Source organism: Eschrichtius robustus, chromosome 14 (assembly GCF_028021215.1).
Source record: "Eschrichtius robustus isolate mEscRob2 chromosome 14, mEscRob2.pri, whole genome shotgun sequence".
NCBI classification, from domain to species: domain Eukaryota; kingdom Metazoa; phylum Chordata; class Mammalia; order Artiodactyla; family Eschrichtiidae; genus Eschrichtius; species Eschrichtius robustus.
In genome coordinates, this window is record NC_090837.1 from 72,862,317 (window position 1) to 72,878,133 (window position 15,817).

Sequence of the window (15,817 nt, forward strand, 5' to 3'; positions counted from 1 at the left end):
AAATTTAAAAAAAAAAGAAAGTAAAAGCTTTCATTGATTAAAAAAAAAAAAAAAAAAAGATGAAGGCAGAGATCTACAAGCCAAAAAATGCCCAAAATTACCAGCAAACCACCAGAAACTAGGGGAGAGGCATGGGGTTCCTTCTTCCTCTCGGCCCTCAGAAGGAACCCCCCTGCAGACACCTTGATCTTAAACTTCAGCTTCCAGAACTGTATGACAATAACATTCCATTGTTTAAGTCCCCAGACTGTGGTACAGTCAGCCCTTCGCATTGGCAGGTTCCAAGTCCATGGTTGGTTGAAGCCATGAATGTGGAATCCGCAGATACAGAGGGCTGACTGTAAGGAACCTGAGCATCTGTGGATTTGGGTATTTGTTTCTCCCATTAACGCCATCCCCCTCTATGCATGGTATCACACACACACACCTCTTGGCTTACCTGCCTCACTTCCATCCCTCCACAGTCCAGGGCCTCGGCAGGACCTGTGGGCCCCCTCAAAGGGTCTGGCAAAGCCCAGCCTGTGACAAAAGCATCTAAGCCACCCACTCTTACTACCTAAGACTAAACCAAGACCAGAGAGGCCATTGGCCTCAGAGCGCCAGGGAACAAAGAGAAATGTAAAAGCCTTCAGTGACTTCCATCACCTGCTCCTCCAGCCTCAGCACCCCAGCCTGTCCCCCAGAGTATCTCCAACCCCAGTCTCTGCAACCCACTAGTTCTCCAAAGCCCACATCAAGTCCCACCTCACTACTCACCATCCTGATTGCTGTCTCCTCTGAAACCTACAAGATTTATAGTCTATGTCACACAATTCCGAATGTATTTATATACCATCTTACCTATTTTTCATGTTTGTCTCTTTCAGGGTTCTGTAAGTTCCTTAAGGACAGGTAACGTAATAATTCTTGAGTAACATCCCCTCTTGCCCAGCACAAAGCTGAATGAGTGTTTAATGGACATTCATTGACTGTAGGGAAAAAATTGGGGGATTCTCTTTGCATGCACCATTCATTCAACAATTAATGTCTGGCTCTGTGCTAGGTCCTGGAAATTCAGAGATGAATAAAATATCTCTTACAAGGGTTTTACAAGCTGTGCGGACTTACAAAAGTTACTCATCCTCTCTGAGTATTAAATGAGGAGGATTGTATCTGTTTAACAGGACTATGGTGAAGATTAAATGAGATAATCCTCATTTAGGATTATCTGTTTAGGTTAGAGCCTGGCTCATGAACCCCTAATGAATATTAATAACTCATGTAATTAGCTGATGAATCCATCACCTGTAGGTGTATGTATGTGGAGGGGTGGGGGGGGGGTCCCTACACATAGGGTTGAAAGCTAAATTTGAGAATTATTAGATGAGAGCCTATTAGATGAGAAGTGAACAGGCCTGGATAAGTCAAAGGGGAGAAACCAGATCCTCTAAGAGGTAAAATTTGCCTGGAAAGTACAAATATCAAAAAGAAAAAAAACAGAGAGAGAGATGGGCAAGGGCGAGGAGTGAGAGGGCAGCTCTGCATCCCTGAGGGACATCTGGGGAAGGGACAGGAAGCTGATTAAAACCCACCACCTAGTGCAAGCTGGGCACAGAGAGCCCAGGGCCAGGACTAGAGGGAGGCAAGCAAGGCACCCAGGGCACAAAATCGAGGGCGGCCCCACCCTCCACCTTGTGCAAGCACAGGGTCGACACCTGAGAGGGAGCCTCCTTAAACTTTGTCCCCTGGGCTCCTTGCTTGCCTCCCCCCAGTCCCAGCCCTACAGCAGATGCCCCATCAAAACTTGCTCTGACCAGCAGAACTGTAGCGGTTCTGCCAGCGAAGCACAGACCCCAGGCGGTGGTCAGCTCAGCCCCTTCCTCCTCTCTAGGGCGCCCTCCATCTCCACCCTGTCCCCGCTAGGCACCGTCCCCCTCCAGAACCACCCCCCGCTAGATCCTCCAGTGCCTGTGATCCCCACCTCCTGGGGCTGTGCCTGTTTCTCCAGGCAGTCAAACAGAGGGCTTTGCCCCTGGGTAGGGGGAGAGTTGGATCAGCGGTGAGAGCCTTCGAACGTGCTCTTGAGATACAGCACGAAGTCAGGCTGTACTTTTCCTTGACCCAGTTTCATATCCTCAAGCTTCAGGCCTGCACCAGCATATGCAGGCAGCCCAGATCTGACCCCTCGAGGCACAGGAAAGAGGAAGGCTGGAGGGAAGACAGAGTATAGAGGAGTCCTGTCTACACCAGGCAGGACAAGGCAGGCCCAGCCTGGGCTCCTGCCTGCTGTGCAGTCACACAGAAGGCAACAGGACAGTGCTGGGCAGCCTGTGCTAGGTACAGACAGCACAAGCGCTATGAATTCAGAGCAGGGGAAGCGCACTGTGGGCTGAGAACAAAAGGAGAAGCAGGATTTGGACTGGCAGAGAGACAGTCAGGGAGGCATAGCAGGTGGGAACACAGTGTGGCTAAAGGCACAGAGTCAGGACAGACGTGAGGTGTATAAAAGACCCTTGGCTGGCAGAAGCGATGTTCTCCTTTAAGAGTAGGGCTTCAGGTGATCCTTTTGGGGCTTGCAAGGTGGGTTGTTCTGTCTTCACTAAAGGGGTGAGGTATAGTGGGCTCCTCAAGTTTTTGGAAAAGTCACTTTAATAAAGCCTTGAGAACTCTGTTCTTTCAAAGAAAATAGTGGGGCTTCAGGCACAGGCTGATCATGGGGGTAAGACTTTTGTTTGGGGAGGGCATAGGGGATGGAGACATTCGAGGACTTCTATTTCTGGCAAAATGGCAGACTGAAAAACCCTCCGTGGCAGGTGCCCTTTCAGGAATGAAGGATTTCTTCCCCACCTTCTGGGGGTGCCCAGAGTTGACAGCCCCCAGCTCTCAGTTCCCTCTGGGAATTGCCTCATGCAAGAAGAGCCAACTTGGTCAAGACCAGCCTCTTCCAGAGGCAGCTGCATCCAATGACTGAAAATTCAACCCAGATGTACAAAGGCCCAGCCTCCTCACCCTGAGGAAGGCTCAACTCAGGGAATCCTACAGGGTGCCTAAGGCCTTTTCTGGGACTGCACTGCAGCTCAATTTCTCCCCCTGCTCAATCTTATTCCTTCTCCCTTCTTCAGGTGTTGATCCCAAGAGCACATCTTAATCAGCTTTCTGCATTCTAGTCTCTGGCAAAGAGTCTGCTTTCCAGGGAACCCAATCTGCAACATCTCCCACTACAAAACACTAAAATACAACTAAAATACACATAATATGTGTAAAACTCCTTCTTAAGTGGATGAATAATATGGTAAGGAAAGAAGCAGTAGATGAGTTCTAAAGCCAGTGGCTGTCCTAGGGGCATCGCTCAATCCCCATGAGTCATGCTTCCCTTGCAATGGCAACAGGGCCTACCCAAGATGAAGATTCTCGTTAGAAACCTCTTCCTATAGCCAGGAAAACACAAATAATCCAAAGGCAAGACAGAAAAAAAAGCAAAGCAGAATACATAAAAAACATAAAATATGATGGTAGAAATAATATTCTAATATCATATGGTATTCATCAGTAATCACAATAAACGTAGATACACTAAGCTTTCCAGGTAAAAGATAAATATTGTCAGACTAGATATAAAAACTGTAACTATATGCTGGTTACATAGACATGGAATGAAAGACATGGAAATGTAGTAAAAAAGGATAGAGACAGTCATGACAAGCAAATACTAGCCAAATGAAAGCTGCTTCACTATATTAATATTAGACAACATCAGCTTTAAGGTTCAATGTATCAATATTACTAAAAATAAACTCACTACACTTTAATAAAAGATTCAGTTCACTAGAAAGACAATTTGTCTAAACTAGTATGCATCCAATAACATCACTTCAATATGTATAAGGTAAAAGTTGGTAAGTTGATAAGGAGAAACTGATAAATCCACTATCACAGAGGAAGATTTCTATACCCATCTTTTAGAAATTGACAGAACAACTGAGCCAAAAAACAAAAAAAAATAAGGATACAGAAGATTGAAAAATTAAAAAAGACAACTTGATAGAAAAGACAAGTAAGAATACTGCACCTAACAATGAGAGAATCACATTTTTTTCAAGTACACACCTAATGTTTATGAAAATCAACCACATACTAGATCACAAAGAAAATCTCAACAAATCTCAAAGGATCAGCATTATAAATACCATATTCTCTTATTATCACAATGAATTTGGGTTAAAAATTCAAAAAGATAAATAAAGTAGTTGGAAATTTTAAAACATTTCTAAATTTATGAGCAAAAATAAATAAATCATGAGAGAAATTAGAAAATATTTGGAATTCAAGACAATGAAAGGGGCTTCCCTGGTGGCACAGTGGTTAAGAATCCGCCTGCCAATGCAGGGGACAGGGGTTCGATCCCTGGTCTGGGAAGATCCCACATGCCGCGGAGCAACTAGGCCCATGTGCCACAACTACTGAGCCTGCAAGCCACAACTACTGAGCCCGCGCACCACAACTACTGAAGCCCACACGCCTAGAGCCCTTGCTCCACAGCAAGAGAAGCCACCACAATGAGATGCCCACGCACCATAATGAAGAGTAGCCCCCACTCGCCGAAACTAGAGAAAGCCCGCACGCAGCAACAAAGACCCAACGCAGCCAAAAATTTTTTTAATATATAAATACATAAAAAGTTTAAGACAATGAAAATACTTCTGGTAGTTACAAGCTGTATGACCTTGAACAAATTACTTAACTCCACTGTTCCTCAGTTTCCTCACCTATAAAATGAGAATAATAATTGCATCTATTACTTGCTGTTAGAATTCAGTGTGGTAATATATAAACCACTTGGGCTGGTACCTGGCATATGGTAAATGCACTATAACACCAAATTGCTGTTATCATCATCATCATCCCAAAACATAGGGCTATAACTAAAGAATTATTTAGAGGAAATTTTACAACCTTAGAAGTTTACAATGGAAAATACTAAAGACTGAAAATTAAAGAGGTAAGCATCCAACTTAAGAAGTTAGAAAAATAATACTAGAATAAAAGCAAAGCATAAAAATTAATGAAATAGAAAGTAAAGATACAAGAGAGAAATCAATGAAGCCCGAAGCTGGCCATTCAATAAAGATCAGTAAAAAAATAGAAAAAGAGACAAATAAACAATGTTAGGAATAAAAAAAGTGGCCAAAACTCAGATGTAACAGAGAATATTATGAACTTTGTATGAATAAATCTGAAATCTTTTGAAAATGTTCTGTAAAAATATGATTTGACAAAAAATGATTGAAGAAATATAAACACCTGAACAGTCTTGAACCATTAAAGGAACAGAGTTAGTAATTTAATTCTAATAATCCGTAATTTAATTCTAAAATTCTAGTAATTTTAACAAGGAAAACATTAGGTGCTGGTGGCTATACAGGTGAATTCTATGAAGCTTTCAAAAAATACATGTCAAACTTCCATAAACGATTCCAGAAAACAGATAAAGAGGAAACATTCCCAACTCATTTTACAAGACTGGTTTTAAAACTAGACAAAAATAGCATTTAAAAAATTACATGCCAATATCATTCAAGAACATGAGATACAATATCCTAAATAAAAATATTAGTCAATAAAATCTCACATCATATAAAACAAATAATGTACCATGAACAATATGGGTTTATCTCTAAAATTATAAGTTTAACATCTATTAGTACAATTTACCACATCAAAAGAGTAAAGGAGAAAAAGTCCATATCGTCCAATAGATGTAGAAAAAGCATCTGATTAAAATTAGTATCCAAACACAGTAAAACAACAAAACTTGTTAGCATACTCCGCAAGGGAACCTTCTTTACCCTACTAGAGGATATCTACAAAACAACAACAAACAAACCAAAACTAAGCACACAGACTCAATGGTGACACTTTACCACCATTTCCCTTAAAATCAGGATTAATGACACCATATAGAAAAATTAATTCAAAATGAATCAAAGACCTCAACATAAGAGCTAAAACTATAAAAACTCTTAGAAGAAAACATAGGTGTAAATCTTTGTGACATTGGATATTGTACACAGGCAATGGTTTCTTAGATATGACACCTAAAGCACAAGCAACTAATGAAAACTGTAGATGAATTGGAATTCATCAGAATTAAAACTTTCATGCTGTAAAGGACATCATCAAGAAAGTGAAAGGCAACCCATAAAATGAGAGAAATATTTTTCAAATCATATGTCTGACAAGAGACTTATATTTGAAATCTATAAAGAACACCTAAAACTCAATAATGAAAAGACAAATCGTCCAATTTAAAAATGGGCAAAGAATATGAATAGGCATTTCTCCAAAGAATATATACAAATGGCCAATAATAAGCACACAAAAGATGCTCCACAGCCCCAGCCATCAGGGAAACACAAAATCAAACCCACAATGAAATACCACTTCAAAACCACTAAGATGACTGATCAAAAAGACAGATAATAATGAGTGTTTCCAAGGATGTGGTGAACTTGGAATCCTCATACACTGCTGGAGGGAATGTAAAACGGTATAACCACTTCAGAAAACAGCCTGGCAATTCCTCAAATGGTGAAACATAGAGTTACCATATGACCCAACAATTCCACTTGTAGGTATACACCTAAGAGAAATGAAAATGCATGTCCACAGAAAAACTTGTACACAAATGCTCATAGCAGTCTTATTCATAACAGCAAAAATGTGGAAAGAACCCAAAAATTCCATCATTAATGGATAAATAAAATATGGTATATCCATAAATTGAATATTACTCGTCAATAAACAGAAGCGAAGTACTGACTTGGGACTGACATATACACACTGCTATATTTAAAATAGATAACCAACAGGGACCTACTGTATAGCACGGGAAATTCTGCTCAATATTCTGTAATAACCTAAATAGCAAAAGAACTTGAAAAAGAATAGATACATGTATATGTATAATTGAATCACTTTGCTGTACACCCAAAACTAACACAACATTGTTAATCAACTACACTCCAATATAAAATAAAAATTAAAAAAGAAGAAATGAAGAACTGACACATGCTACAACATGGATGAACCTTGAAAATACGCTTAGTGAAATATGCCAGTCACACAGGACCACATATTGTATGTTTCCATTTATATGAAATGTCCAGAATAGACAAATCCATAGAGACAGATTAGTGTATTTATTCATTTCTAGAGCTGGGAGATATAGGGGTACTAGGGGGTGATGGCTAAGGGGTACAGGGTTTCTTTTGCAGGGTAAGGAAAATGTTCTAAAATTGATTGTGGTGAGGGATGCATAACTGTGTGAATATGCTAAGAGCCATTTAATTGTATACTTCAAATGGGTGAATTTTATGAATTTATAGATGGGTGGATTTATGAGTATATTTCAATATAGCTATTCTTTTTTTAAAAAAAATATTTAAGGAAAAAAATCAGAATTAAGGCCAGGATATTCTCTATGACATTTTTATTGAACATGATATCAAAGGTCCTAATCAGCACAGTAAGATAAGTAAATTAAGGTATAAGGGTTGTAATTTCATTCTTTTACATGTAGCTCTCCAGTTTTCCCAGCACCACTTATTGAAGAGGCTGTCTTTTCTCCATTGTACATTCTTGCCTCCTTTATCATAGATTAGGTGACCATATGTGCATGGGTTTATCTCTGGGTTTTCTATCTTGTTCCATTGGTCTATATTTCTGTTTTTTTGCCAGTACCATACTGTCTTGATTACTATAGCTTTGTAGTATAGTCTGAAGGCAGGGATCCTGATTCCTCCAGCTCCATTTTTCTTTCTCAAGATTGTTTTGGCTATTCAGGGTCTTTTGTGTCTCCATACGAATTGTAAAATTTTCTGTTCTAGTTCTGTGAAACATGTCATTGGTAATTTGATAGAGATTGCTTTGAATCTGTAGATTGCTTTGGGTAGTATAGCCATTTTCACAATATTGATTCTTCCAATCCAAGAACATGGTATATCTGTCCATGTGTTTTTGTCATCTTTGATTTCTTTCATCAGCATCTTATAGTTTTCTGCGTACAGGTCTTTTGCCTCCTTAGGTAGGTTTATTCCTAGGTATTTTATTATTTTTGTTGCAATGGTAAATGGGATTATTTCCTTAATTTCTCTTTCTGATCTTTCATTGTTAGTGTATAGGAATGCAAGAGATTTCTGTGTATTAATTTTGTATTCTGTGACTTTACTAAATTCATTGATTAGCTCTAATAGTTTTCTGGTGGCATCTTCAGGATTTCTATGTATAGTATCATGTCATCTGCAAACAGTGACAGTTTTACTTCACTCCCTAAAACCATACACAAAAATAAACTCAAAATGGATAAAAGACCTGAATGTAAGGTCAGACACTATAAAACCTCTTAGAAGAAAACATAGGCAGAACACTCTTTGACGTAAATCGCAGCAGGATCTTTTTTGACCCACTTCCCAGAGTAATGAAAATAAAAATAAAAGTTAACAAATGGGACCTAATTAAATTTAAAAGTTTTTGCACAGCAAAGGAAACCATAAACAAGACGAAAAGACAACACTCAGAATGGGAGAAAATATTTGCAAACGAAGCAACTGACAAAGGATTAATCTCCAAAATATACAGACAGCTCATGCAGCTCAATATCAAAAAAAAAAAAAAAAACCCAATCAGATAATGGGTGGAAGACCTAAACAGACATTTCTCCAAAGAAGACATACAGATGGCCAAGAAACACATGAAAAGATGGTCAACATCACTAATTATTAGAGAAATGCAAATCAAAACTGCAGTGAGGTATCACCTTACACCAGTCAGAATGGCCATCATCAAAAAATCTCCAAACAATAAATGCTGGAGAGGGTGTGGAGAAAAGGGAACCCTCTTATACTGTTGGTGGGAATGCAAATTGGTGCAGCCACTATGGAAAACAGTATGGAGGTTCCTTAAAAAACTAAAAATAGAACTACCATATGACCCAGCAGTCCCACTACTGGACAGATACCATATTCAAAAAGACACATGCACCCTAATGTTCATAGCAGCTCTATTTACAATAGCCAGGACATGGAAGCAACCTAAATGTCCATCAACAGAGGAATGGATAAAGAAGATGTGGTACATATATATAATGGAATATTACTCAGCCATAAAAAGGAACGAAATTGGGTCATTTGTAGAGATGTGGATGGACCTAGAGACTGTCATACAGAATGAAGTAAGCCAGAAAGAGAAAAACAAATATATATTAACACATATGTGGAATCTAGAAAAATGGTATAGATGATCTTGTTTGCAAAACAGAAATAGAGACACAGACATAGAGAACAAACGTATGGACACCAAGGAGGGAAAGGGGGGGGATGAATTCAGAGATTGGGATTGACATATATACACTATTGATAATATGTATACAATAAATAACTAATGAGAACCTACTGTATAGCTCAGGGAACTCTACTCAGTGCTGTGTGGTGACCTAAATGAGAAGGAAATCCAAAAAAGAGGGGATATATGTATACATATAGCTGATTCACTTTGCTGTACAGTAGAAACTAACACAGCATTGTAGAGCAACTATACTCCAATAAAAATTAATTTTTTAAAAAAAGGTATGATGGTTGTAATGAAAGGGGAAAAAAAGTCTACAAAGAAATCCCAGAAGACTCTACAGATAAATTATTATTATTATGTGTTGATTATTATTATTATCCTCAAGCTTGCTGATTATAAAATCAATATACAAAGAAATCAAATTTATTTTTTATACTAGCTACAAATGGTTAGAAAATATAATTTTTTAAAGATTTTTTTTACAATAGCAGTAAAAACTATGCAGCTAGAGATAAATCTAACAAAAAATGTTCAAATTCTTTGTGGAGAATTATAAAGCTCCACTGAGAGACAGTGAAGGAGGGCATTCAAGGCCCATGCCTATCTAGTCGTCCTCTGAGATTAAGTTTAAAAGGCAGGTTGCGACCAGATCACACAATGTCCTTTCTACCTTAAAAAAAACAAACAAAAGAACAGAAACATTGCCCTTTCCCTGCCCCTCTGTTAAAGTATGAGTAACTGAAGTCCTTAACACTCCAGGGATATGAGTTTATGTGAAGATTTTAGCACTAACAAAGGGAATTTGGAGCAGTGGAGGGCTCAAAGGAAGAGGGTACAATTTCCATGCCCTCATTCTAGAAAATCCTTCTTTTGGCCCTGTCCCCAACATTCACCCCAAGACCTCCCTTGCCTCTAGTGCCAAACCCCGACTGGCCCTTTCATACCTGATCCCTCTGCAGTGCAAGTCACAGGTGCCCACTCTCAGCCTGGTGCCCTTATCCCTAGTTTCCTCAACACCTCCGTCTCCTCCCTGCCCTGCACCTCTCTGCAGCCACAGCTTCCGGCCAGCTCTCCTCTCTCAAGCCCTTAGGTGCAGGCACCCCTCGAGGCTCTCCTCTGTGCCCCTCCCTGCCCATCTTCATCTTTCACTCTGCTCTCTCCTGGGTGATTTCATCCAATTCCATCACACAGGCCAGTGTTTTTCTAACTAAGGGTTTCAACCAACAGATTATAAAATCAATTCAGTGGTTTGCCCCCAGAATTTAAAAAAAAAATTACTGCAGTAAAATATACATAACATAAAATTTACCATTTTAACTGTTTTAAGTGTACAGTCCAGCAATATTAAGCACAACCACATTGTTGTGCAACCATCATCATCTTCTATCTCCAAAATTTTTCATCTTCCCAAACTGAAACTCTGTACTCCTTAACCAGTTACTCCCTATTCCTCCACCCTGCAGCCCTTGGCAACCATTCTGCTTTTTGTCTCTATAAATTTGACTACTCATATAAGTGCAACCATACAATATTAGTCCTTTTGTGACTGGCTTATTTCACTTAGCATAACATCTTCAAGGTTCGTCCATGCTGTAGCATGCATCAGAATGTCCTTTTTGTACAGTAGAAACTAACACACTTTGTAAAACAACTATACCACAATAAAAATTTTAAAAAAAGAATTTCCTTTTTAAGGCTGAATTTATGTTTTAAATGAAGTGAAACAGAATTATTTAATGAAGTAGAATAGAAAATATTAAAGTGAATTTCTCATAATAAGGCCAAATATTCTTTCACAAAATGCAGTTGGATGTGTATGTGAGTGTGCCCTGGATCTCTGGGTATAACATATTTCTTAACTGTGGATAACAATCATAAAAGTTGGAAAAATGCTGATTTTGATGCTTGGCGACTCCAAAATCTCCATTGTTAGTCTGGCTCTGGTCCACCCACAGTTCCCGAGCTCCTTTCCGATGAGCTGCTGGAGAGTTCCAAGTGGATTGCCTTGCAGTGTCTGAGCAGATCTAGACTCGAACTTGTTACCCTCTTTGCTCCAGACAAGCTCCTTCTCACATATTTCCCACTTAGTTCTCCATAACCCGGCCCAGCCTGCCTCACCCTGCCCCACCCTGCCCCCCAGCTATATATGAGGTATGAAGAATTACTCAAGTCTCCGTTGCACCTTTCTACCGTTGTTCAACCTGGGTATCTTCCCCCATCCTTCCACATTCCCATGTTCTTAGGGGTCATTCCCCTTTCCTTAAGACTTCCTTCAAATGCCTCCCTGCACCTTGAAGATACCCTGATTCACTATGGCTCCCTCCACATCCTTAGAGTTCCTTGTCCACACCTCCAGTGTGGCTTGTGTATGTGTTATGTGTCCTTCTGTCTTCCCCATAGACTGTGAGCTCCCGAGAACCCTGGGCTGTGTCTGTCTTGCACACCATTGTGGTGTTCAGCGTGTAGGAAATCTTCGTTAAGGATTTGTTCAATCAAGAACAGATGTGGAGCCAAGAAGCACCAAGGGCAAACTTCACAGCTCTGTTTCTTGCCTTTCCCTCCTAATCCACATACAGCGCACCTTCTCCTGTAGAGACCCTGAGCCCGCTAAGCCACCTGCGCTGCCCCACCTTCCTCCTTTCCTCCTCCCTCCTCCTCCCCTCCATCTCCCCTCCACTCCCTTTCCCGGAAGTGTCCCCTGTACAGCACAGGGAGAAGCCAGGGGCCCAAAGAAAGAATGCAGACTGACTCACACCCCCACTTCCTTCTGGTGTAATCTGTCCCTGATTCTCACCGGAACAGCTGGCCCTCTTTGTGCCCCTGAGCTCTTTGTGTCACATCAAACAATGAAGGCTCTGCCGAATGCATCCACACAGCTCAGCACAGAAGCAAAGAATGGACAAATGAATCCCTGGCTCCAAAGTAGACCTGCCCCCAGCACCACGTTCTCACTTCTGACCAGGCTGTGACAACAGCCTCCCCTTCTCTCCCTTTCTCTACCCCTTCCTTAAAAGGCTTTGATCACATCCCTACTCTACTCAAGGATCACATGTGGCTCCCTATGGCCTAATGAACCAAGTTCCAACTGTCCTTCCCAATCTGCAAAGCACTTCACTGAAGCCGCTGACCCAATATTACGTTTGTCCCCTCCTTCCCTACACTCCCCCTTACGCCAGTGGGATCCACGTCTTCACTATGTCCCTGTGATCACTACCCCTGCCCGTGTGCACGCACACACCACTTTCAATCGTTTCTTCATTACCCAATATTTTGAGAACCTACTATGTGCCAGGCACCATATTTGGCACTCAGGGTACAGCTGCGGACAAAACAGACTGAACCCCTACCTCATGGAATTTTCATCTAGAGTAGGGTTCCCCCCCCTCAGCACTGCTGACATTTGGGGCTGGATAAGTCTTTTGTCGTGGACGGGCGATGCATTGCAGCATCTTTAGCCCTATCCCTGTCCTCAGCCTGCGAGATGTCAGATGCTCTCCTCTCCCCACTGTGACAAGCAAAAGTGTCTCCAGGCATTGCCTGGGGAACAACACTGCCCTCTATTGACAACCACGGACCTAGAGCAGCAGAGAGGACTTGTTACAAATCATCTGAGGAGCTTGTTAAAAAAAGCAGGTTACTGGATCCCACCGCCAGAGAGGGGCCCGGGAATCTGCATTTCAATGGCCATGCAGGTGACTCTGATGCAGGCTGTTCCAGGACATCTGCTGGAGGAACACTCAAGTGTTTCTACACAGGAGACAGACCAATAATCCCATCAAGTCGATTCATTACAGTGATGAGATGTGTAGGAAACAAGATAGGGGAGCAGGTGCTATTCGTGCTCCGATTTGGCAGCCGCAACCTAGTTCAAGGTCAGGACAGCCTCCAGAAGCAGCTAACCAAAGGTTAAGCCAAGTGCGACAGCACAGGTAGGGTCAACCTGGGAGAGGTGCGAGGAGGCAGTGCCACATCTCCTCACCTTTGCTCCTGCGCTCTTCGGTTCCTGATGTGCACTTCCGCTCACCTGCCCAAAGCTTCTCCTTCCTTCACGGGCCCACTCAGGTCAAGCCTTCTCCGGGCAGTCTTCCCTAACAGCTCCAGCCCAGTGGTGCCTCCCGCCTTAAACATTTCAACGCTCATTCCTATCTCATTTGTGGCCGTTGTGTTTCCCCAAGTAGACATCAAGCCCCCTGGACACCAGGACCACATCATCTTCTTTAAAGACCCCATGATGCCCTGCCAGGATTGAATACATGCAACTTTTGCTTGCTTGATTGGATTTATCCAGTCCCTGCAGTGAGGCCTGTGAGGTGGCCTCTGAGACTGAGGGGCTCAGGGTCTCTGTGTGAGAGGATGGGATGCAACTGGTATGCCCGCTGAACTCCGGGCAGCCGGCGCATCCACCCAAGATCAGGGAGGGCCTGCCGGGGCAAGCACTCAGAAGCTGAGCTGCCGATTGCCGTGGGCACGGATATTCTCCCACTGTTGACGAGGCGGCAATGATCCCGGCAGCCCCGGCAGCTCTGGGTAGGTGCCAGCAGGGGGTAGGAACCCAGAGCCATCCTGCTGAGGAGCAAGTGCAGCAAGCAGGCCATTTGGGGCCCAGCAGGGTCATCTCTGGGGGGCAGCAGGCCCAATGGGCTCCAGCAAGCCGGGAGACTCTCTGAAAATGTCCTTTAAAGATACCAGCGCCAGGCAGAGCTCGTCAGCTGCCCTCAACCAGAGAAAAACGCTCTCTGGGAAGGTCAGGAGCAGTGGCTGGTTGGAAACAAATGTCCTGGCCAAGGGGCCTCATCCTACCCAGCCCTGGGACATGGAGCGGAAAATGGCCTAACTGCTTGGCTTTCCTTCTGTGAGCCAAGGCCCGGCAGCAATGTCACTCTCCCATCCCTGACTGCCACCCAGACTAGGGGCACAAATGACTGATGTGGAATCCAAAGGATGAAAAGAGAACAACTGTTTTATTATTTAGAAGTTTAGAGAAGACGGGATGTTTATATAGCTAGCCAGGCATTTTGTTTTCTATCAGCCTCACCGGGGAGGGGCAGCGAGAGTAGGAAGACAACTGACAGCAAAGGAAAAACCTCCAGCAGAAAAGAGAGGCGGGTTCTTTCCAAAAGAGGCTCTGAAATGGGAGGATCCTAGGGCAGCCCTCTCCCCAAGCCCTGAAACCAGGCAGAGTAACCCGAAGCTGTTCCCCTCAGCCAGCAGGGCAGGCAGAAGAAAACGGTTGGCATTTCCGTATATTTTCCGCACACACAGGGACTGAGGCTGGGCCCGAGTTTCTGAGTGACACCTCCTACTGTTCTATCTCTTAATGGAGTTTGCCCGTGGATGAGGTGGGGTGGGAGGAGAGCCCAGGAGGGGAGGGTTAACTTCTGCTGTAGCTCTGACCTTCTGCGTAAGGATGAGAAAGAACCATCTGTTTCAGAGGGATCAGGTTGTGAGTTTCACAGATCCAGTGGTTACTGGTTTATAAGGATTCACTATCTCTGTCGCATCGTCCTAGCCCATTATCCCCCCAACCTAACCCGGCACTCCTGCGGGGAACAATATGCTTTTTCCCCTAAGGGCCCCCACGAAAGTTCAGGACTAGAGTGGTAACCCTATCCGATTTTGAGCCCTCCACACCCGGCAGCCTCCCCTCCAACCAAATGGTCATGGCGCTGTAGATTTGGGGACACCGATCTGACCCCTGCGGCCGCTCAGGGCATTCACATGGATTTATCGTCAGCTTGGCCGCTCCGAACTCCAACCTGTCCCGCATTTTTCACAACAGAACAAAGTTGTTGGGCGCCTCCGGCCAGCGCCGGGCAGGCGTTCTCCTCTAGCTGGGAGGAGAGATGCGCTTCGGAGCGCGGTGACCCGAACCTAACGCGGCGGTGCTCGAGGCTAAATGCAGACCCCACGGTCGCTCACCCCGGGGACGCCGAGGCGGATGCTGCGGCCGCCACCTGGGGACTCACCCGCGGGCTCCGCGCACCCCGACCCGCGCTCGGACTTTCTTACCTCTTGATGTAGTTCCTGCCATACAAGATCTGTTGCAGCAAGGTCACCAAGGCGAAGGCGCAGATGAAGATGAAGAGCAAAGTTCGGTTCCCCAACAAATCCCGGTTCGCCGAGGGGTCCGCGTAGCGCATCCTGGCGGCCGCTCGCGCACGGCGGGGCGCGGCGTGCGCCAGGCGCCTGGGGGCCCCCGCAATCACGCGCGGGGCTGCGGGGCCCCCGAGGGCGCGCGGCCCACCAGGCGCCTCTCCGCACGGTCAGGAGGGTGGGGGACTTCTCCGGGCAAAGTTTCCTGCTGGCGAAGCCGTAGCAGGGGCATCCGAGCATCGCCCGCGGCGGGGCGGCTGGCAGAACAGGGCAGGCCTCTGGGAACTCGACAGCGGCCCCGAGCCTTCCCTCCGGATGCCTTTCCCTCCCGGCGTCCGCGCCCGGCAGCCTCCGATTTCCCTGCGGAGGGGCGACGCCAGGTGCCCTGAGCGCGGGCGGC

General features: G+C 44.0%; 1 protein-coding gene across 3 annotated transcripts in view; it reads right to left on the minus strand.

The window, feature by feature from the left end:
* Positions 1-15,464, minus strand: part of ST8SIA5 (ST8 alpha-N-acetyl-neuraminide alpha-2,8-sialyltransferase 5) — a 76,193-nt gene extending 60,729 nt beyond the window's left edge. For all 3 annotated transcript variants that reach the window (XM_068563332.1, XM_068563331.1, XM_068563330.1), the window contains exon 1: positions 15,334-15,464. In XM_068563332.1, coding sequence (XP_068419433.1) covers positions 15,334-15,464 — 131 coding nt within the window. The remainder of the gene's footprint in view (positions 1-15,333) is intronic.
* Between the last annotated feature and the right edge of the window lie 353 nt (positions 15,465-15,817).